Here is a 23025-nt window from a genome sequence, read left to right as displayed (position 1 = left end):
GGAACCTGCTTGAGCAGCTATCACGCTTGGCCCGGCTTCAAACAATGAGGCGTCACGAGGCATTGCTCATTGGCTTGCGCTTGGCAGCAAGGAGCTATCAATCAAAAAGCTGGCCATCTACTCGATTCCCAGCTAATCACAAGTCAAGCCTCGGGAGAATACATGGCGAAGCACCCAAGGATGATCTTGTACCTTGACAAAGTCCAAAAGTTGTTGGCGTTCCCACCTTCACCATCAGCCAAGTTCCCAGGCGAGAGAAGCGCGCGCGCGATGTGGCAAGCTTAGGATCGGCGGCTGGATACCAGTTGAGACGCTCCATCCCGGTCGAGCACCTCCACTAGCCTAGCATAGAAGGCTGAGCAGCCAGGACGTCTGACGGTCGATGAGGATCTAGCTAGCAAGACCCAATTATTGACTACCTAGTGAATGAAAACACGCAGAGGACAAGTCAGGGGCAGGCGAAAAATCAAGCGAAGGCTGCAAGATACTACATGAAAGCGACATACTTATCCGCAGATCATACTCCGGGCCTCATCTCACTTGCATCAAGTACCTGGCGCTCAAGGTTCTCACGCAAGATACCACGGCGGCGAATGTGGAAATCACCGTGAGGCGGATCACTTGCTCGAAGGCTCTTAGCATAGGCTATTTCGGCCTACCATGCGCTAAGACTCCACGGTATGCTCGAAGATGTGATCGATGCCAGCGCTACAAGCGGTCCACGGCACGCCCGAGGAATACCATCTGCGAGAATAGTCCATGGCCATTCATGCGTTGGGCCATTGACTTGGTGGGACCTATGCGCGGCACTTTGCCAATAAAGAGATGATGATCGTTGCAGATTACTTCACTAAATGGATCGAGGCGAGACTTTATCTTCTACCAAGGAGGCGATGTGGAAAGAGCAGTTCATCTGAAGAACATTATTTGCGATTGGTTGCATGTCGATGTCATCGATAATGGTACCTGTTCGTGGCGGGGCGAATCACGCATTCTTTGCGTATGGCATCAAACAAAGATCACATCAACACCCGATACCCAAGGCAATGGCCAAGCGGTGGCATCCAACAAGATAGTGTTGGTGCTAAAGAAAAGAGCTGGAAGGCGCATAAGGAAAATGGGTCGACGAGCTGCGGATTCCTATGGGCTTATCGCTTACTGACCAAGGAGATCGACCGGAGAGACACCATTTTCCCTGGCCTATGGGACAGAAGCAATCATTCCCCCACACATCACGTCCCTTCTATGAGCATTGAGGTGGCGGTCTTGACCAAAGCGCAAGCGGATGAAAGTCAACCTTGATCTGCTCGAAGAAGAATGAAAAGGCCATTGTTCGAGTTGCGCCTACCAGTGCAGATTGACGCCTACTACAATAAGAAGGCCAAGATCAGACAGTTTCAGGGCTGGAGACCTTATGCTTAGAAAAACTTTCATCACAGCACCAAGGCAAGGGTCAGAAGATGAAGCCAATGGGAAGGCCCTACGTGATCACCGATCTGGGGTAGAGGAAGTTACACCTTGATACTCTAGAAGGAGAAGAAATTCGAGACAATGGAATGCCCACCACCTTCGAAGATACTATCCATGAAACTCTTCGCTACACGGCGGCTACGCTGCGACGACAGGCCTCTGTACTTCCATTAAAGACGAACTACTTTTGATCTTACCTTTGTTGTTAATTTCCTTTATTCAATAAAGCGATGTATTCACACCAACGTCAATACAAGAGCAAGCTTTTCAATGAAGTACTTTTTTGAGCATTATGTCTTACGAACATACACATGACGGCAGTAAGCCCCATCTCCATTGCAGACAAGCTCGCTCCACGAAGCTACGAACTCAATGGAGTCTTTTTCTAGCATTGTGTCCACGACACACTCGCAGGGCGACAAGCCTCATCTCCATTGCGGCATGACTGCTTCACGAAGCACAAACTCAATGAGTCTTTTGAGCATTGTGTCCTTGACATACACTCTCAGCGACAAGCCTCATCTCCATTGCAGACATAGCTGCTCCACGGCACGAACTCAATGGAGTCTTTTTCGAGCATTGTGTCCCGCGACATACGCTCGCAGCGATAAGCCTCATCTCCATTGCAGACGGTGCGCTTCACGAAGCACAAACTCAATGGAGTCTTTTGAAGTATTGTGTCACGACATCGCTCGCTGAGCGACAAGCCTCATCTCCATTAGACAATACCTTCACGAAGCACAAACTCAATGGAGTCTTTTTGATATTGTGTCCGACATACGCTGCGAGCGACAAAGCCTCATCTCCATTGAGACAAATTTGGCTGCTCCACAGCTACGAACTCAATGGAGTCTTTTTGATATTGTGTCACGACATCGCTCAGCGACAAGCCTCATCTCCATTGCAGGATAGGTCGCTTCCGAGCACAAACTCAATGGAGTCTTTTTGTATTGTGTCACGACATACGCTCATGAGCGATAAGCCTCATCTCCATTGCGACATAAGCTGCTTCAGACAACTAACTCAATGGAGTCTTTTTAGATATTGTGTCACGCATACGCCTCGCAGGTGACAAGCCTCATCTCCATTGCGGACAATGCCATTTCACGAAGCACAAACTTAATGGAGGTCTTTTTCGATATTGTGTCCTTGACATCGCTCGCAGGCGACAAGCCTCATCTCCACAGGGACAATTTGGCTTCACGAAGCACAAACTCAATGGAGTCTTTCAAAATGTGTGTCCCGACATCGCTCCCGGTGACAAGCCTCATCTCCATTGCGAGACAAGGTGCATCCGCGAAGCACGAACTCAATGGAGTCTTTTTGATATTGTGTCCGACATACACTCACGGCGACAAGCCTCATCTCCATTCAGACATGCTTCACAAGCTTACAAACTCAATGGAGTCTTTTGAAAGTATTGTGTCACACGACATACGCATTTCGCGAGCGACAAGCCTCATCTCCATGTGCAGGACAAGCTGCCCACAAACACGAACTCAATGGAGTCTTTTTTTCGACATTGTGTCCCGACATACGCTGCGAGACCACTGAACCTCATCTCCATTGCGGACAAGTTGCTCCGAGCACCCACTCAATGGAGTCTTTTCGAGCATTGTGTCCGACATGCTCGCGAGCCACCCTGAACCTCATCTCCATTGCGGACAAGTTGCTCCCACGAGCACCTGAACTCAATGGAGTCTTTTCGAGTATTATGTCCCGACATATGCTCGCATGACGACAAGCCTCACCTCCATGAAGACATGCTGCTCTCGAATACAAACTTCATGGAGTCTTTTCCAGCGTCATGTCCCAACATACGCACACGCCCTTTGACGAGCCTTACACACCACCTCCATTGTAGGCAAGCTACTTCACGAGTACAAACTCAATGGAGTTTCTTTCAAGTGTATCTCGGATATCTGATTCACATGTGGATACAATGAAAATTGAAGTTTGAAAGACAACTGAAAATTCCATAACAAAGAGCCAACATGCACCATCTACTCAGCGGCCTCACACACTGCTCGCCATCGCCTAGCCTTATCACCACGCCACCTTGGGAGTTGTCTTCCTCCATTGCGACTTCATCGCTATCGCTCTGCTCTTATGCACCACAACATTGCTCTGCTCACTTTGAGTAGGGGCAGGTCAAGATAAACTACTTACCGTCTTCATGTTCGAGAGGCGACAGGAGAAGCACTATTCCTGCAATCCAGAAGTATGTCAGGCTTCATACGCATTAGCAATGATCTCATGCTTGGATGCCTCGGTGGCTTCAACATGAGTGTCGAACTTGACCAGCGGTGCTATCACCAATTCTAGATCGGCGGTTCGGCGCAGCAGGACTCTTTGCTCGGCAGACGACTCTTTGCTCGAGCATAAGACTCTTTTAGCTCTCTTAGCTGGCTAAACTCGCAACATTGAGTCGACTCCGTGCTTGATGTTCGTGTAACTTTGCGGGCGAGTCGTGATTGCTAAACAGGATGTACAATTCTCTCGATTTGATCCCAAGATCGGCATAAGCGGCTCAAACCCTACTTCTCGCAACAGCCTCCTCAGGGGGTAGATCATGGGTTTTAGGAAGTTCGAGCGGATACAGCGAATATGTCCCGGACTCACTGCATGCCATTGATCTTCTTATTGTTACGTCTTTGGCGAGGCACTTGATCTGGCGGATGAGGAAGCAACTCCATAGGGACATTCCAAAGCGAGACCTCCTTACGGAAGACTTGCTCGTGGAAGAATGAGAAGCTTGGTCGAGGACTTCTCCCGCTCAATGGCGGATCATCTAGGTCCGAGCCATGCAGCTCCCATCTTTCAACATCTTGGTGAGAGCAGACCATCACCTCCTTCGATGTTCACTCGACAGCAGCGCAATCCGAACACAGCAAGGATGTTAAAAGCTTGATGAACATTGATCGTGTTGGGCCGAGATCGAGCTTCTTGTGGATGTCATTTCAAGCGAAGAGTCAATCGAGACACACGTAAATAATTCCGCAGCTCAGAGCAGATCAAAGGATGCAACACCATCACTGATGGGTGAAGGCAGCGGACCGTCGCCAACCTCCTACCCATGCGCGCGACTTCCAACATGTCTATACTCCACACATGATCGGCTGACTCATATTGTTCCTAGTTCGTGACACAAAAGAAGAAGGAATTGAAGCGGTTTGGATCAACCACAAATAAGCCGACCAAATGCGCCACTGCTGCGACAGGTGGCTTACCTCCAACCCGATTCTGTTGGACAGCCCAAGTCAAAGACCAGTTGGCAAGTCAAAAGCCTCCTCCATTCAAGAGCCCAAATCCAAGGAGGAAGCCCAGTTACAGCTGGACAGCCCAACAAATAATTCATCTCCTACATGCCACCACGTGCCATGCAGGCAGGGGGCATTTGTGGGAACCGAATTAAATCATACCGTAGGTCAAATAATTCCTTCCATTTGGGGATTATTTGACCTAATTGGGAGTTACTCAACCTAATTGGGAGTTACTCAATTTAATTGGGAGTTACCCAATTAAATTGAGAATTACCTAATTAAGTTGGGAATTGATTTGATTCCTACCTCAATTCCCAATTAAATGAGGAGTTACCTAATTAAATTAGGAATTGATCTGATACCTACCACGATTAGGGATTTGATTTACCCTAATAAATCAAATCCCTAATTAATCAAATCAATTCCAAATAAGGGAGGAATAATTATTTTCCATCTATGGAATTATTCCTCTGAAACCCTAATCTCCGAGACCATTATAAATACTTGCTACGCACAAAGGTCAAGGTACGTCTAAATTCCTACTGAAACTCTGCAGAAATTATTTCTCACAAACCTTAGCCACCACTTTCTTTCTCTCTCTGACACAAGGCTCCGGCCACCACACACGGCTCCGGCTACCCGGTTTTCCTTGAAATACCCTACCTAACTTAGGCATCGGAGGGCCTTTGGCCAACACCGGGTGTGGTCCTTTACCCCGATCTGTTTTGCAGGGAGAAAGAGAAGTGGAGAGGACGAAGGAATCTTAGACGAATATTCTCGTGAGGAAATTTGTACAAACAAACACCATAGACGCAATCTTCCCCTTCACTTACCGCTCTGAGTCCATTAACCACCTCATGAGGCCAGCAAAAGTTGACCCTTCTCGTCTTCTTCAACAAACCATCTGCTACCACAGACCAAGCAATTGGTCTTTCTCAGTCTTATGGGGCTATTCTGCTCACATTTATGAGAATACAATTCCCCTGAGCATTTTACGGAGACCCCTCGAGACATTTAGGCCTTGGAAGAACACAAGACCGCCATTCTACATGTTCAACACCCGGCTAACTTACAATGATCCATGTCAAGCTCCCATCTGTTTTCCTTTGATTCTATTGATGAGAATGTTAAAGGAGACCAAACTGTTACAACTTATTCACGAACAGCTGCACGTGGTTTGCCACCTTGTTCTTCAAGTGGAAACCACTCGGCGGATTTTATCACCAAAATTCAGGTTACTTTGCCTGCAATACGTTTGGAGGTCAGCTTTTAATTTGTCATTGCCTTTCATGAGTACAAGTATATATTATATAGTGCTTAAGCGATAACCAGCTGGTAAGTCAATATAGCGCTAACCATTCGGGCTCATTCTATTCTACAATGTCATCTCTTGATCCCATCGTTACTGGCGGACCTAGAATTTTTTTAGTTGAGGTGCAATTTTGAAAGGCTAAAAACTCTTTGTGGATTGAACATCTAAGGCTTTTTATCTAGATTGACCTTAGGTCACTTCATGCATTCATATCATACATGAAAAATTGTTTTATATAAAAATATTGACTAAATATGAAAAATGAATTTTCGGAATAATAATTTTCTTAAGATAATTTTTGGCGGCTTTTACTCCTTACACATCAAATAAGAAAACTTGATTTTATGGGATTTTATTGTGAAGTATATATTGACTTAATGAGCTATCATTTTTAGCCTAAATTGTATTTTGCACTAAAACCGATTTTTCATATTTTGATTTGGTGGGAATTTGATTTTCTAGTATTTTTATTTGAATCCAAATGGGGGATACTTCCTTATTTACATTGTAAACTTAAGTAAATAGAGTAATATAAAAATAAATGAAAGTAAAATGACAAAGACATTTAAAGACATTTAAATGTTGAAAATAGAAATAACGTAATCTGTACACCACCACCAGCTAAACAAAGGGGCAATTTGAAGCATCTACAATAATTTTTCCGATAAAGAGAGGTGTAGCTACACCTCCTTGCACCTTAGTAGATCCGCCACATCGTGGTTCATTTTTTGCGTGATCGTTCTAAGTATATATATGTTTATACTTACTTGTTCGTGTCTTATGTTGTTTATACTTTCTTACTTTTCAAGCCAGGGGGAAAGACTGCTGTGATATGGCATATGCATCTGACATTAACACTACTCAAGTTATGTACAGAGCTTGCATGGAGGGTGAAATTATCGCCTAATTGTACAAAAAAAGATGTTTATCACAACAGAAAAATGGAAAGGAAAAAAAATGAATATTTTGACATTTACCTTCATTAAAGATTGAATTCTTGAATGAAAATAAGTTAGTTAATTACTCTTGGACATTAGTTTTAGTTTCAATTTTAGATAACAGTAATTCTACGGGCACCAACTATTATACCAATTTATTGATACTAATTGATGTGGCATGTAACATGACATGAACTTTTTTTAGGGTGTTATTAAACGAACCCTAAATTAATTGAGTGCACCTTATAATCACCCTATTATTTAAATCAAAATGCAATATTAACAAAGTACGCCCTATTAATTTAACTACTAAAAATACCCTTAATACATCATAATACACTCTACCATAACACTAAACCAATTCGAAAACTGGCTGCCGAACAGTCCATCAGATGGAGGCAGCAGTTGTTTTCAAAGAGGGGATCACACTGACGAACTCTGCAATCATTTATCCGAGGATGCTAGGTAGAAGGACTTATGTCACCCATTGAATTCGTATCAATAATGTATGATTAAGAGTCCTGAGACAGAAAATCATAGTGAAGGCAGTGCGATAAGATTGCTTCATCTTTCAATCTTGGGTAATTGAATCCCCAGATCCCTGTTCACCCATTGCAATTCCTCCCAATAATAATTGGTTAATTGAAAATCATAGCATGTATTTGGTGATCAGCAATGTTTTGAAAGGCGAGGCGTTGAAGTGAGGCGTTTTATGTCTTGCAAAGCGAGGCGTAAGCCTTGTGGCGATAAGGCGCAAGCCTTTTGAACATTCAATATCACAAATAAAAATATATTAGTGTATTAATAATATGTAAAACATATCATCCATATATGTTGTGAGTTCATTGATTTATAAATTGAAACATCTCAAGCCTTTTTTTAAGCCCTAAATTGATTTAGACTGTTATAGACTGGATATGAATTCAAATTTATAAGATAGGATTTACATCTTGTTTGAATAGATTGAAAGAGAGGCTTCCGTTAGAAATATGTGGGTGGATATGGCTGAGAGCTAGTCAAAATTGAAACAGAGGGAAATCTGATTTTTGTGAACCTTCTATAGGGTGAGAGCAGAAGATAAAAGGCACAGGAGGGACTAATTAATATAATAATTTTTTATTGTGAAGGAATGGAGGAAGTGGGACCTGAGCTTATGTTATGTTCTTAAACTTAAAAAACATAGATGTTGAAACGCTGGCGTTTTGCTTGACTCTACCATACGGGATCGTTTTGAGAGAAATAAAGTTAGGTTTCATCGTCTTCTTCTCCGCTCTGCGACGCCTCTGCAATTTGGCGTGTACGCTTTTGAATTTGGCGTACGCCTCCGTAACTAGCGTATGCCTTTAACAACAATCGCTAAGCAGAGGTACGCTTGAGGCGTTTTACCATTGCCTCGCCTCACCTCACGCTCTCAAGCGCGCTTAGGCATGCCTTTCAAAACATTGGTGATCAGCAGTTTTGATCTCTAACGTTTGTATACCAGAATTATATTATACAATCTATTATTACAAATAAATATTTAGTTGAAGCGTACTTGTTTTGTTTGCTTGCTTGTTCGATCTTGACTGGTTTCATTGCTTCATATCTTTGAGACGGAAAAAATGGGACATCATGGACGAGACACGAACACGAAGCAGTTACTTATACGTCTTAGGGCCTGTTTGATAATCATTTCAATTTTATTTTTTATTTTTTATTTTTTGTGCCAGAGTATAGAGGAAAAAAAGGGTGAATGGAAGTAAGAATGAGAGTGGAGATGGGATTGAGAGGGAAGATAAGAGGAGAAGATGGGAGGGATGAGTAACAAAAGTGAAAACAAAATTTAAAAACTAAAATCTATTTAAAATTGTTTTCACTTTTGTTACTCCTTCCTCTCATCATCCCCTCTCATCCTCTCTCTCAGTCTCATCCTCACTCTCATTTTACTCTATACTCTGGTACAAAAAATGAAAACTATCAACTAAAATTGAAATGGTTATCAAACAAGCCCTTAGTTATCAATTTTGTACCATATTTTCCTTTTGATGCCTCCAACACCTCTTCGCATAATACTAACCATCCATTGCTATTGCTAATTTGCTATCTTCATAGGGTTTTTGCTTGCGTTTGATAAAGGTTGAATATGATGAGCATGTTGCACTTATTAAAATTACATTTGTTTCACAATTCAATATATCTTTTTTGGTCATTTTATATTAAGGTAAATTAATAATTCAATAAATAGTTTAGTAAAAGGATGTACTCAATTAATTTTAGGATTCGTTTAACAACACTCTTTTTTTATCTTCGGAAGTTACCTATTGTCTAGATAATTAAATACATATTTCAAGTTCATACCTTGAATTTGTTAAAGGAAACTTTGTACCCAACAAACAGGTATATCTTTGATATGCACCTCTACTTCAGGTAATACCTATTGAACCCAATGCCAACCAATAGGTAAAGTTGGAAACAATGTCTCTCTACATTACTCGAAAATTGGGCAATAAGGACCTTTTTACAGAGACAGATACACAAACAGTCCCTAGAAAATGCTATTAGAACGAAATATTATATCTCCATCTCTAATAAACATCAAGGGACATAAAACCGTCCCTATTGTCACACTAGAGACATAAAATATTGTCATTACTACTCGTATTTTAAACGAAAGCACGTCAACACCACCATATATTGCGAAAAACAAAGTATAAAATTTTTCATTAGGCACGGATATAAGAAGCAGTGCCCACAACATGAGTCACGGAGTTGTAGCTAGGTAGTACCCATCCAAGTAGATACGTGATTTGAGGGACTTGACCTCTCAACACATCGTTGAACACCGGAGATTGACCAAGCACGTTAAAGTTGTTTTGAGATCTCATAACTCCGAAAAAAGCATGTCAAACCCAGGTATATCAAATAATGCAACAACTTCCAGAATGATACTTTTTTCGCCTTTCCTATTCCCATAATCTCCTTGCCAGGCAGTTGGGCAATTCTTTCACTTCTAATGCATGCAGTCGATGCTTCCAATCATGCCTGGGAAACCTCGAGCCTCGACTTTTTGTAAAAGCCTTTAGAGGTCCCTAGGCGTAGGTTTGCAAAGGTAATCCCTTGTGTAGAGAATTTCGATTGCATCACAGAATCTGACCAAGCTTTCTAGGATAGTAGATTTCCCCATTCTTGCAATCTCATACACCTGGTCTACAGATGTGCCAAACGCTAGCATCCGTAAAGAAGCTGTAAGGTTTTGCTCTTGAAGAATACCCAAAACTTAGTAGCATCGTACTTCTGAAACAAGTATGTGTCGTAATTACAAACATCATGTATGGTTTTATTGAAGAAATGGGGCTGCATTCTATATTGCCCTTGAAAATCAAAACTAGAGTACAACGAATTTGGGATAAAATAATCTTCCAAGAGATTCTTACCTTGAAAGTACCTACGTCTGTCCACATTCGGGCCACGGCCAGGTTGTGAACCACGATGGTGTTTGCTTGATTGATGGAGCATATCCACTGTCATGACAACTTGATCATCATCTTCTTCCCACTCCCTTTCTTCTTCAGCTCGTTTGAGCATTCTTTCTTTATTTTCTCGCTCGGCCTGTCCAACAACCTTTTCATGTAAGACATTGAGAGTAGAATGTGTTTTCTAAAATCTTAGAAATGAAATGATAGAAAGGATATGGTGTGAAAGGTATGAGTTGAGGATGTGGTTTTATATAGGGATTTAGAAGACAGAGATGACACGTGGTGCAATTGTAGCAACTGAAAATCTTATCTAAAATATGAGGTTTGAATTTTATAATAAATATGGACATGTGGCAACTGAAAATCTTATCCGAAATATGAGATATGAATTTTATAATAAATATAGACACGTGGCAACTAAAAATCTTATCCAAATTAATTGTTAGTATAAAAAAAAAAATTTAAGTAAATAGTAATTGCCCTTCACCATGGCAATGGGTGGAAACACAACTTACCTTTTGAAAGGGCCAGTACTATTCACATAAATAGTAACAGGCATTGTCTTCCTTTGCCTTTACCGTGGCAAATAGGTGAAAATGCTCTTAATGAATGGATTTGCAATAATGTATCTCTAACTTGTCACATTATGCAAATCTTTCCCTTAATAAAAGAGGAACGTCCTGTAGAGAAACCTAAACCCACGTACGCATATCATGTCCTCATTGCAAAGAATAAGCTACGCCGAAAACTATTACGACATATAATTGTTCTCAAATAAATTGATGAATGGAAAGTTTTAATATTGCTAAAATTATTAAAATAACTTTTTAAATCAATAAACTTTCATTAATTTGTATCTGTTCATCTTTTTAATCTGTTTCGGATAGAGTTTAAGTTATTAGTGCAATTTGCATGATGTAGTTTCAAAGCTTTTGGTTTTGATCAAACATACAACTCTCTTCCACTAATTACACAAAACTCCATTAAAAAATTTAAAACCCTTTTTTTTCATTATTCGAATTTCTGTAACAAAATCCGCCCAACACCAAGAGAAGTAAACAGAAAAAGTTTGCCCAGCCACGAGCGGTATAAATACATGAGGACAAAACCTAAGTAACCTAGCACCTTATAACTCCCATAACTTCAATTGTCTCAGTTTTTTCCCGATTTATGAAACAGAGTAAAATTCAGCACACCAACAATCACGCCTTCAAGAAACTCTATAAAAAGAAAATGCAGCAGTTCGTATCCTAATGAGCCTTCTGAATTCCTATCATACGAGCATAGTCCACCCACCTGCAAGGTAAAGTAGTCAGCGGTGACTCGTGAGGGTATAACAATCAGTTATATCGGAAAAATTCACAAGGCAAAAGTTCTCACAATAATGAACCCAAGAACGTGTTGCCAGTCCGAACGGCAAAGCAAATTGCACTAAGCATGAGCTTGTGTTTATGTAGTAGCGGTTCCAAACACCTTTGTTCAATAACACCGGCCAATACTTGGTACCTGACAAAGAATTTGAATTTAGGTAAATACATGCAGTTCCCAAGAATTCTGCAATTCCTAATGCCAGTAATTCCATTTACAAAGCATTTGATATAAATCTACCCTTAATATTTTTGTCACGCCTTAAGTTATCCTTTATTTTTTCAAATAATTCGATCTATTGGATACCATTTTCAAATAAGTCTTGAGCACTCAGCTCACGCATTTACACCTAATGGATTTTGTACACTTACATACAAAACCAAATATAACATGTTTCACTCAGCTCAAAAGCTTAACAACATAAAACTGCCACCATACTTTTTTGAAGAGAACATATCTAAAATGCATAATTTGTTAAATTTGCAACACTATAGAAAAGGTAAAACTGCAAGGAGTTCAGAAAATTAGAAACAGGAAATGCATTGTCCAATAGAAAAATCATGCCCACTATACTCAGCAAACTAATCCTGATAAAAAATGAAGTACCGGAGATTGCTAGAAACCGCCATGTAGACACCATATGCAACGCTAGTGGATACTATCGGCACATTCTCAATTTCACCTGCTTTGTCCTTATCAACAGCCTTCCTTGCATTGATCAACGCATTTGTCACAGCTGTCCCAACCTAATTAAAAATGAGATGCATTATGTATCATCAAATTTAGAGATACTGGGTCACATCAATTAGCATAGAGTAAGGCAAAAACTTTTGCAAAAAGATTGTCATGCAATATTAATAAAAGCTACAATGGAGCAAATACTAGCCATTAAGAAGACCAACATTGCCATCTTTTTAAACCAGTATCATTGAGAGAACTAGTGAAAGCACCCACCAAAAAAAAAATTAAAACAATCTATTTCAAATTATTTAAAAAAATATATACATCAAGGAATTAGTAACCCTATAGCATCAACTCCATTAGGATTTAGGTTAACATGCAACAACAGAACAATGGACCAAAAGAAGTAAAGCACATCAAACACATGCAGAACTCCAAATGAGACGTATGTTTGAGTATGTGTCTATGCCCATGCCAGTTGCAGAACGGTGTAGAACAGAAACCCCATGCATAAGTCATAAAGTTCAAGATTTGATGCAGGCTTAGTCATAAGGTATTTAAGTTCAACCCAGGCATTGGTTATTACTTCAAATTTTATAAATGAATAGATTACTCCTAAGACTAATTAAAATCAAATGCTTACTGCTAGATGACCACCGTTAATTTCATAGGGAATTGAACTTTTCAATTGTCTCAGAGAAAATTTTGGTTAACTATGTTAATGTCCAATTCTATAAAACATAAAGGCTATGTTGATATCTAATTCTATAAAACATAAAGGATAATCTATGGAAGTAACAACACAGTAAAAACACACATAGAAAAGGTGGTCAAGAGCACAAGACTCCCACCAATGGTGACAACATAAAGGATAAAGTAGCCCCTACAGTTGGAATGGTTACCATTGATCTAACCCAACCAGACAAAATTTTAGCCTTAAATTTAGATGCTGTTAGGAGCAAAATTATTATCGTATTGAGATCTAGGGGGAAAAAAATCAACTGTGCATTCATGTAGAAAGAAAAATGCAAACTTCTAAGGCTCCACACAGATTCTTTTATGCCATTCAGCTCAAACTTCAGTGCTTCACTACATTTTTAACAATCAGATGCTCTCTCACCATTTCCAGCACAAGCCAGTGGAATTGACTTAACTTAACAACTAAAATAAAGGAAAGCACAGACGCTTACCACATCACAGATGGGAAAAAGAACTTTGCTCCTTTCTTTAGCAACAATAAGGATGGATGTAAAATGAGAAAAAAAACAAATTCATGAGAAGAAACATTTTTTACAATTCTATGAAGAGACCGCACAAGCACAGGTTTTCCATAAAACAAAACCAAAAAAATAAAAAATAAAAAATTGCTTCCTTTTATTTTGTCCTATTGAATGTGAAGTTGTGAAGAAATGCACAATTTGCAGGACACGTCTCAGCTGGTAGAAGAAATATGATGCATGAGAATCACTGTCACTTTAAAATAAAACATAAATATACATGCAAACACATCGAAGTATTAATGCATGGACAAGTGGAACACTAATCAATACCAAAACAATATTTAAAATTACCAATTACAAGGAGTTACAGAAGTACTAACCAGTGATGAAGCAGTACCAACAGCAAAGAGCTTGGCCCCGTTTCTCTGCATAAACAAATGAGGTGTTACGAAATATTTGATATGACTCTTAACCTCAAACTTCAGATTAAATAAAAGCACATTACTAAAAGCCTACTTACCACTACTCCACCAATCCTCTGTAATAATGAGTATGATGTTCCAGAGAGAGCGATCTGCAGACAGAATTTCAGAATCATATAAGTAACTGTATCTGGCTTTTAATTTGATCTATAAGGCAAATTGCCAATACAAAAATTCAATAATTCATAGGAAAGTAACCTGGAAGGCATTATCAGGGCAGCCATGGAAAAACTTAGTGATTGCTCCCGCATTGAGTGCAAGTGGAGGTCGGAGAGAGACAGTTGGGGCTGGAAGATATACAAGCATGAAATCTGCAATGATGGCCATTACCTAACAGAGATACACTACACACATAAATGATAGGAACTGAAAATATTCAAACTAGACATTATTTATGTTAGCTGAAGATTTTCCACCAGAAAAGCTATTCACGTAATCATTTAAATTTGCCAATAACAAAGTCCAGTACCCACAGATAGATTTATAAAGCAAAAAATATCGCACAGTAGCTTATGGAAGAAAAGTACATTACTCATCTATGATCTCCAATTATTCAAATCATTGGCAAGCACTTGATAAAAAATGGATTGCTTATGACCTCTAGTTGATGCATTTACACGCAAAACTTCTGGAAAAATCTGATTGGCAAGCACCTTTTATTTGGATCATGTGCTTCACCTTAGACTACCATGTCGAATAAAAGGTCATGGGCATAAGCATGCCTAATGGAGACACATAATGCAAGCCAAGAGGCCAACTCTAACTCAAAACATCCCATAGCTATGCAAGCACTATAAAACTACTTCCAAATTGATTTACATGAATTAAAAGTCATTTCCATATCTCTTTCATCAGTCACCACTGCACTACACTCTAATCCTCTCTCTATTTAACAAAAATCATCAATCAAAAATAAAAAGACTGTCACTTTGTTTGAACCATCTCTCAATTATTGATTTCCCCTTAAAATCGCTCAACACACAGATACAAAAACAACTATGAACCCAAGAAAGCAACTTTGATAACAATGTGCAATGTGGTTCGAAGTAAAGTGTTTGACAAAAGGCATCCATACCACATCTGCAAAAACAACTTCAAGCTCATTGAAAAAGTTCTCTCCGCGACGCTGGTACTCCGCAGCAGTCTACAAAATCCAAACAAAACTGATTAAAAGAAGAAAAGAAAAAAACCAGCTTAATTTAAAAAGAAAAACAGGGAGAAACAGAGAGAAGGAGAGACCTTAGTGAAGAGACCAACGCCGCATTCCATGAAGACCTTAGCGAAAAAAAGATCATCAGCCAGCAGCCTCTCTCTGAACCCAGCGAACTGCATCAACCACTTGAAAAGCCCCGACTTCTCCAGCTCGAAGTACCGGCTCACAACCGACCCGGGGATCCGACCGGCCTGGATCGCGGCGGCCAGGTCCGTGGGCAAGCTCTCCAAGCCCCGCTTAGACTCCGCCAACACCAACAAGGCCTCCGCCAAGTTCTTCCCGCCGGCATTGTCCGAACCTCCGTTGATGTCGCCATCATCCCCGCCGCCGCCGCCACCTCCGGAAGAGTCTCGGCCGTTGATGCCTCCTTCGCCGCCGCCGGTGGAGAATAGGACCTGGCGGAACTGGCGGTGGCGGTGGGTGAGGGAGGGAGGGGTTACAGTGAGGCGGAGGTGAAGGAGGGGCGATGCGGAGGGTAGAGATGGATGGTGGGGATTGAGTTTGGAGAGAGAGGATGAGGATGAGGAGGTGGAGGCGGGTGTGAAGCACAAGGAGATCGCCATTGGTGGTTTTTGGGTTTGGTTAGAGTTTGGGCGGGTGGGAAAAGGAATTTATGTTTGTCTCTCTCTCTCTCTCGCTCTCAGGCGTGGGCTGTGTGCTCTCTGTCTCTTCGTTTGTTTCTTCTGCAGATGGGCGTGAGTTCCAGAGGCAGAGAGAGGGAGAGAGAGACGAAGAGAGAGGGAAGAAGCGTGTTTTATTTTAAGGGTTTTTGGCAAAGTCATGAAGTCTACAAGAGTCCAAGCGACTTCCTCGCACGGCTTCCAGCGCGTTCAAGTCCCTCGCCTCTACCATGGAGAATCACATTTCTCCATCCAATTTTAACAAATTAGGGACTAGATTCCAACTTTAGAATTTTGGGGTCTTTATAGACCCATTTCATGCCAAAAATGTTAGAAAAAACCCTCGTGTCACAGATATTGAATTGAGGCCCAATTTGTATTTATTATTTATTTTTGTGACTATTATGCCCTTAGAGGTAAATAATTAAAATAAATTAAAATCCTTTGATTTAATGCAAATTCCTTGATTTAATACATCTTTTGTTTTATTAACAAATTTTGAATTTTGACTATTGCATTGCACCCTAAAAGAATTTGTGAAAAACAATCAACATATAACACGTTTGAATAAACTTACTGTGTAGGTAGAAGCCAAACAAAAGACACTTTAAGGAATATTAAGGCATACACAAATAATATAAAATATATATTTTTTTTGAAGAATTAAAATACTATGTTTGGGAAGCAAAATAGTAAACCTAGAACATAGGTTAAAAACATTCTAATAAACTCAATACATATGGTCTACCTACTATATAGGATTTATAAAAATAAAAAATTACACAAAAACATACCTATACATATGTTAATTTTCAGAATAAAATACCTATATGTTTGAGAATAAAATAATAAACCTAGAACATAGGTTAAAAATATTCTAATAAACTAAGGCCATGTTTGGTACACCTCACTGGACTGGATTGGGTTAAATAGCACTCGAAACCCATGTTTGGTAAGAAACGAGACTAATTTAAATGAGACTGTATAGTCCAATAGTGAAAAAAAAACGTCTCACTCGCTCGTCTAATATAATGAGCCTGAAAAGTGGTTCGCTAAATAGCACTTTCACTAAATAAGACACGTGAGTCCAACGCCTATCTTTAACAAAAAATTATAATTTTATTTGTTTTCTTTTAATCATTGTTTTAGATCTTTGAATGGATTTTTTTCTTTTTTGCATCATTTATTTATTTTTAGATAAAAATCCCCTGATGGAATAGCCTTACCTTCACCAAAAGCAATAGTGTGTGGACAAGGAGTCCTCTTGCAAGATATCAATCATTAAAACAATATAAATTATAATACTTCATGTTTGCGCTAAACAGATAGAAATAGAGCTAACTTACAAGTGGAATGGAGGTTTGAACCTGAGGAGCCTTCGGTCCGTAGCATCTTTTCTTAGAGTGTAGTGCTAGATTCGGCCTAAAGAAAGAAACGTCAGGTGAGGTATGGGACAGGTGTGGTGCCGGCCGAAGACCCTCCGATGCCGAAGTTAGTGGCGAGAGCAATTCTATTGACAGAGTGAAAGTAAGTCAAGTCAAAAACGTCTTACCTCTTGGCTGGGCCAAATGGCTCTATTTATAGAGAGCATTTGTGGTGCTCTTAGTGGTTAGTTTCGATGTGGGACTCGTGGGAGTGTCTTCGGCGGTCGACACGTGCCCTGACAGGTTCTGGAGGGAATTTTGAGTTTATCTGTTAGAATCTACCGAATGTGCTTGTTGGTCACTTGGTATTGTGTGTGAAGGTGGTGAGGGTGCCAGTTGTAGGTGCTTTTCCGACTTGCCGACCACGCATGAAATCAGCGTATAGTATGCCGATCGACCTTCGGCATGGCCAACCGAGCCGTCTCGCTTTGTTTATGCTCCACGTGCGGACATGAGTGGGGGGGTCAGATATGCTACAAACACTTCATACCTAATCGCAATCCTTAAAACTTGAAGGGCCGCTCTTCAATCGCTTGCTGCTGCAGACTCAATCTAAGGTGAAGAGGCTCTCACGCCACTGCACCACTCCTCTTGCTTTTTTCTTCTTCTGATTTTTATTTTCTTGTGTTTTTCCCTCTGTGTATTTGTTTAATGAGTAGTGACAATTGTAGCTTGATTATAATCTTATTTTGATTAGATTAATTGAGATTGATTTTTGTTATATTAATAGATATTAATTAAAGTTGGCAACAATCATAGCTTGATTGTAGTCTTTTTATTATTATTTTTTATGAATAGATAATAATATTGATTAATTATAAGGGCATTTGATTGTCTAAATTTTTTTATGAGCTCTTAGTCTTTAAAATATTGCACGTACCCTAAAAAATTCATGAATCTGCCACTGCTTTCAGATCTATATAAAGGATCTACATCTCACTAAAGAAATGCAATCCAAGTCATTCAAAAGCATTTATGAGTCACTTGCATATTATAGAGAGTATGAGTCTTCGTATGAGATAATATTCAATACAGTTGTGATTCACTCGGGGCTTAGCTCATTTGGAGTGCTACAATAGTAAGGACTAGGTCGTTGTATCTTAGGAGACAAGCACTAGTCAACCATGAGCACTGCAATGAGGCGTAAATTGTCTTAAGGACAGAATGCCTAACATAAACCTTGACCAATTTTCAGGTGTTTCTAATCTAATTTATATGTACATTTAGCGTTGGTTGTGCTCATGTCATATGCATTAAGGTCCCATTTGGTTCATGGGAAATGAGACTTGGGGATAGGAAATCAATTGCTTTCCCATATTTAATAAGTCTAGGCATGGGAAATCGTTGCCTGACCTATAGGAAAGTAGGAGGGAAAGTGAAGCCATTCTCCCAACTTGAGTTTTGTTTTCCCCCCTCTTAGGAAAGTTTGGAAAAATGAGCCAATATTAAATAAATATTTTTTATGATCATTTTGTCGCCATTAACAATTTAGAATTACAATATATCATTAAATGCATTCTATTCTTATTTGATTTAACATGGGTACAATTGAAAATTTGAATATATTTTTCATTTTTATTTCAAGATTGGATGTTCACTTTTCATTCATGTAGGCATATAAGTACAAAAAGACTATTATGTGCGTTGCATACGCCATAAAACATGTTGATATACTATATTAAATCTGTTGAAATTATAATATATGTAGTAATGTATGCTTTCCTCTTTTCCCTTCTAGAACAGAAAATGATATGTTTTTTGGGTAAAAAAAAGAAAAGAAAAAGAAAGAGCATTTATTTTTTATAAGAAAAAAGGGCATTCATTTTGACCCGACACAAAATTGCAAAGCGGCCTCCCAATTAAAAAGGGGATTCTAATCACCAGTGCGTGTACACACGGCCCTTACCTCGCGTGCGAAAGTTTGAATTCGGTGGGTTGTTGGGAAATTAACACAGAAATCCAACGTGGGCTCGGTTAAGGTTTGGTGTTATTTGCGGTAGCAGAATCAGAAGCTACTTTCCTACATATTATGACAAATATGTTTTTTTTTTAAAATAAAAAATAATATAAGAAAGCGATTATAAAGGGAATTCTCCAGATCTTATAATACAAATTTATAAATAAACCCAATTCTAGATATGTATTTATAAAAAAACCCAAGCACTATTTAAACATAGAAACACACCCAAAATCAACCCCAAAGTCAACTTTTTGGGTGTGTTTATAAATGGGTTTTGAGTGTGTATAATGATGGGTTTTGGGTGTGTTTATAAAGTGTTTTGGGTGTTGAGTTTTTTTATAATTTCAACCTTCATTTTGGGTGTTTTAGTGAAACTTCCATCTTATAATCATAAAAATTAAATTAAATTTTATTCTAGAAGGAACAGTGGAAAGAAAATTATATATCACCAACATGTTTGCAGCTACTTTTTTAATCAATGTTTGCAGCTACTTGAACACCTAAGCTTTTTATTTTATTTTTAAATACAAGCGATAATTAACTTAAAATTAATCTAAATTACGGGAAGGGGATTTGAATTCGGGTACAAAGTGGGAAACATCTAAACTAAGTATGATCAAATTTCACATTACCCCTCAAAGTCAATAAAAAATCCATTCGCAAAACATAGAAATGCCTAACATCTTTATTTATACTGTTATGCAAGGTTTTTTTTTGTTTTTTTTATTTATACTTTTGAATGGATTTGTAACATATATCCTTCAAATGAATCCGTTTTGAACAGATGAACAGCTATATTTCCAACAAATTTAGCACTATATATATATTTATATATTTTCTTTGTTTATGGTCACTTCACACTCTAGGGTCTCTCATTATATAATAAATAAATAAAAAAACAATTTTTATGCATACAAACCTAAATGTGAGCGGGAAATATGATTTACATATGGATAGATTGGAAAAGGAAAAATGGTCATAGAAACATGTTATAAAGAGTTCGTTGTATTTTCTGGTGAATTTTATGCAGTTAGGATGAATTTTTAGTGAATTTTTTTATACAGAGATCTCGAGGCTCAAATTGGCTCTGCACTCGAACGCGAGAGTTGAGCAACAGGGTCCAAGTCAAGAGGTCTCAAATATCGTGTTTTGGTAAATGGAGTAAAATGCATGTGTGGCGATGTGAAATTGGTGAATAAGAAGGGATGAAAAAAAAAAAGCAAAAAATTAAAAACACCTTCAAGTTTTAAAATGTATATATATATATATATAAGGGTTATTCAGAAAACTAATTTACATCTTGTTTTAAAACTGAAAACGGAACCTGTTATTGCTGCAATTTTCATTTTTAAATGAGCCGGAAGCACCGATGTGACTTTGGACCCATTTCCTTAGACTTTGGAAGTCGTACGCACATAAATAAACCGACCCAGTGTCGTTTTGAGATTTTCGAATTTCGAGCTTGGACTTTGGACCCAAGTGAGATGCATGACTGCCGCCCAAGCCGACGACACTCCGGTCCAATGGCCCTCAGATGATTTTAATGGCGAGACCTCTTTGCCTCTGTCGCCCAACCACACAGGTGCAACAATTATCTTGCAATGCCCTCACATAATTTTATTATAATTTAAGTGGTTATTTTTTATATTTTTTCCTTCCAAGTTTGCTTAAATGATAATTCAATAATGAGGTTAAATATCAAACTTGCCTAACAAAAACTTCTCAAATAGATGAGTTTCTTATCCACAAAATCTGATTTGAATTCATTCTTTCAAACACACCTTCAATAAATTTCTTAATTCACTGAAGTTTGAAGCTTTTGATTGTCTAATTTTATTTTACCAAATGATAGAGTTGGAATTTTAAAGCCGAATAGATAAGTTTACATTACAAACAAGAATATCAAAGAGTCAAACCGACATATCTTAAAAACTCCCGATAAAAATAAGGACTTGTCCAATATAGATTCCTACATTTTCTATTTCCTAGACATATATCCATCACTCTATAAAATCTATGAATTTCAAATTTAAATGACCAGTAGAATATAAGAGGTCGTAGTATTTCTATAGTTTTACATCGTTGCCACTAAACTTCATATTTTATTTATAATTTATTTCAAGCATTTCATTAACTGCCATAATTGTAATTAATATACTCCCTATTAATAGCATATCAATCACCCCATTTCTTTTAGTTGTCATTCCCTCTCACATCTCGCCCCCTAAAATTGCAAACAAACAAAAAATCTGTAAATTACATATCCAATAATGTACCTAAGAAAAATATAATATAAATATATACATATAAAATATAGGTATATTATTTACCCAAAAAAAAAAACAAAGTCAGTTATTTTGTAATTGGGTATATTTTTCATAATTAAAAATAGGTACACAATAATTTATATAAAATATAGGTACATTATTTACCCACAGGTAAATTATTTTATAATATACCTGTAAATGTGTATATGTAAGTTATTTGGAGAGAGAAAATAGGTTCATTTAAAAAAATTACTTTTACTAAAACAAATAATAGGTATATTGGATGTCGTATAATGTAGGTATATTGGAATAGAGAATTATGTACACTTTTCATACTAGGTAAATTATATTTGAATAGTGCTACTCTTACCACATTTGTATACTACATCCCTATATCATCTTATGTGGCAGTTGAGGTGGACAGCCACGTCAATTAAAATTATTTAATATTTTCTTTTCTTTTATGATTTATTCCAGTATTTGCTTGTCCAATTGTCTTAATTAAAATACACTTCATTGATTTAATTGATGTGACATATAATATGGACATGCCACATCATGTGGTATAGAAATGTGGGATAAAAATGTGGTAAGTGTAACATTATTCATTATATTTTTCATAAAACAAACAAGTAATAGGTACATTATTTTTTCAAAATAATTAGTATGTTCAGTTTTATTCATAAACAATTATAAAGTGGATTATTAGTCATGTATAATTCATAAAAAGAAAATAACATAAACATTTTATTAAACAAACCGATTACCCAAATTTGAATTTATTGTTAAATTTTTTTTTTAAATGTTTCAAAATTAATTACTACATCCATTACAACCATTTGGAGATCTTTCCAAATTCAACATCTGTCATTATATATAATCCAATTAAAAATTGTTTCCATATTGATTCCTACATTAATATACAAAATGCAATAATGGCTTAGTTGGGGGTATTTTTGGAATCTGAAAAGTACAATAAATCAGATTTTATGCTTAATTAGGTAACTTGCTGAGTTGGATCATAGTCATGAGTTTTTACTTATACAAATTGGGTATTATTTATAGGAACAAAAAGTGAAGGGTTTTAGGTACGGCAAATTGAATTTGAAGGGTGTAAGCCAAATTTACTATAAAAATAATAATCTCTATTGTGAGTTACAAAAAAAGCAACGATAACCAACGAGGTTTAGTCTAACGGAAAATTGTATTAACTTGCAGATTACATGTTCAAATTCCCATGACATATTGGTAGTACATGTGTGAGAAACATCTCTCTCTTTATAATTTAGACCATCATTTGTAAATTGTATTCCAAAAAGAAAAAAGAAAATGGTATGCAACTTTACTAGCCA

At 38.1% G+C, this 23025-nt stretch overlaps 2 protein-coding genes across 2 annotated transcripts in view; one reads left to right on the top strand and one right to left on the bottom strand.

The window, feature by feature from the left end:
* Positions 1-6952, top strand: part of LOC103326878 (uncharacterized) — a 28268-nt gene extending 21316 nt beyond the window's left edge. Inside the window, 3 exon segments of the mRNA XM_089048903.1 lie at positions 5544-5822; positions 5825-5982; positions 6839-6952. Coding sequence (XP_088905029.1) covers positions 5544-5822; positions 5825-5982; positions 6839-6952 — 551 coding nt within the window.
* Positions 6953-11421: 4469 nt separating this feature from the next.
* Positions 11422-16148, bottom strand: LOC103326879 (protein RETICULATA-RELATED 4, chloroplastic). The gene is made up of 8 exons (XM_008229132.3): positions 15429-16148; positions 15265-15333; positions 14388-14519; positions 14228-14281; positions 14088-14132; positions 12413-12552; positions 11819-11944; positions 11422-11734 (listed from the first exon to the last, which is right to left on the bottom strand). Exons 1-8 carry the CDS (start codon positions 15963-15965, stop codon positions 11689-11691), a joined length of 1149 nt encoding a protein of 382 aa, XP_008227354.3. The 5' UTR covers positions 15966-16148; the 3' UTR covers positions 11422-11688.
* Positions 16149-23025: the final 6877 nt, after the last annotated feature.

Source organism: Prunus mume, linkage group LG3, assembly GCF_029339155.1.
Source record: "Prunus mume cultivar Tortuosa linkage group LG3, ASM2933915v1, whole genome shotgun sequence".
Classification (NCBI taxonomy): Eukaryota; Viridiplantae; Streptophyta; class Magnoliopsida; order Rosales; family Rosaceae; genus Prunus; species Prunus mume.
The sequence above is the reverse complement of the archived record's forward strand: the minus strand, read 5'-3'. Positions and strand labels throughout refer to the sequence as shown.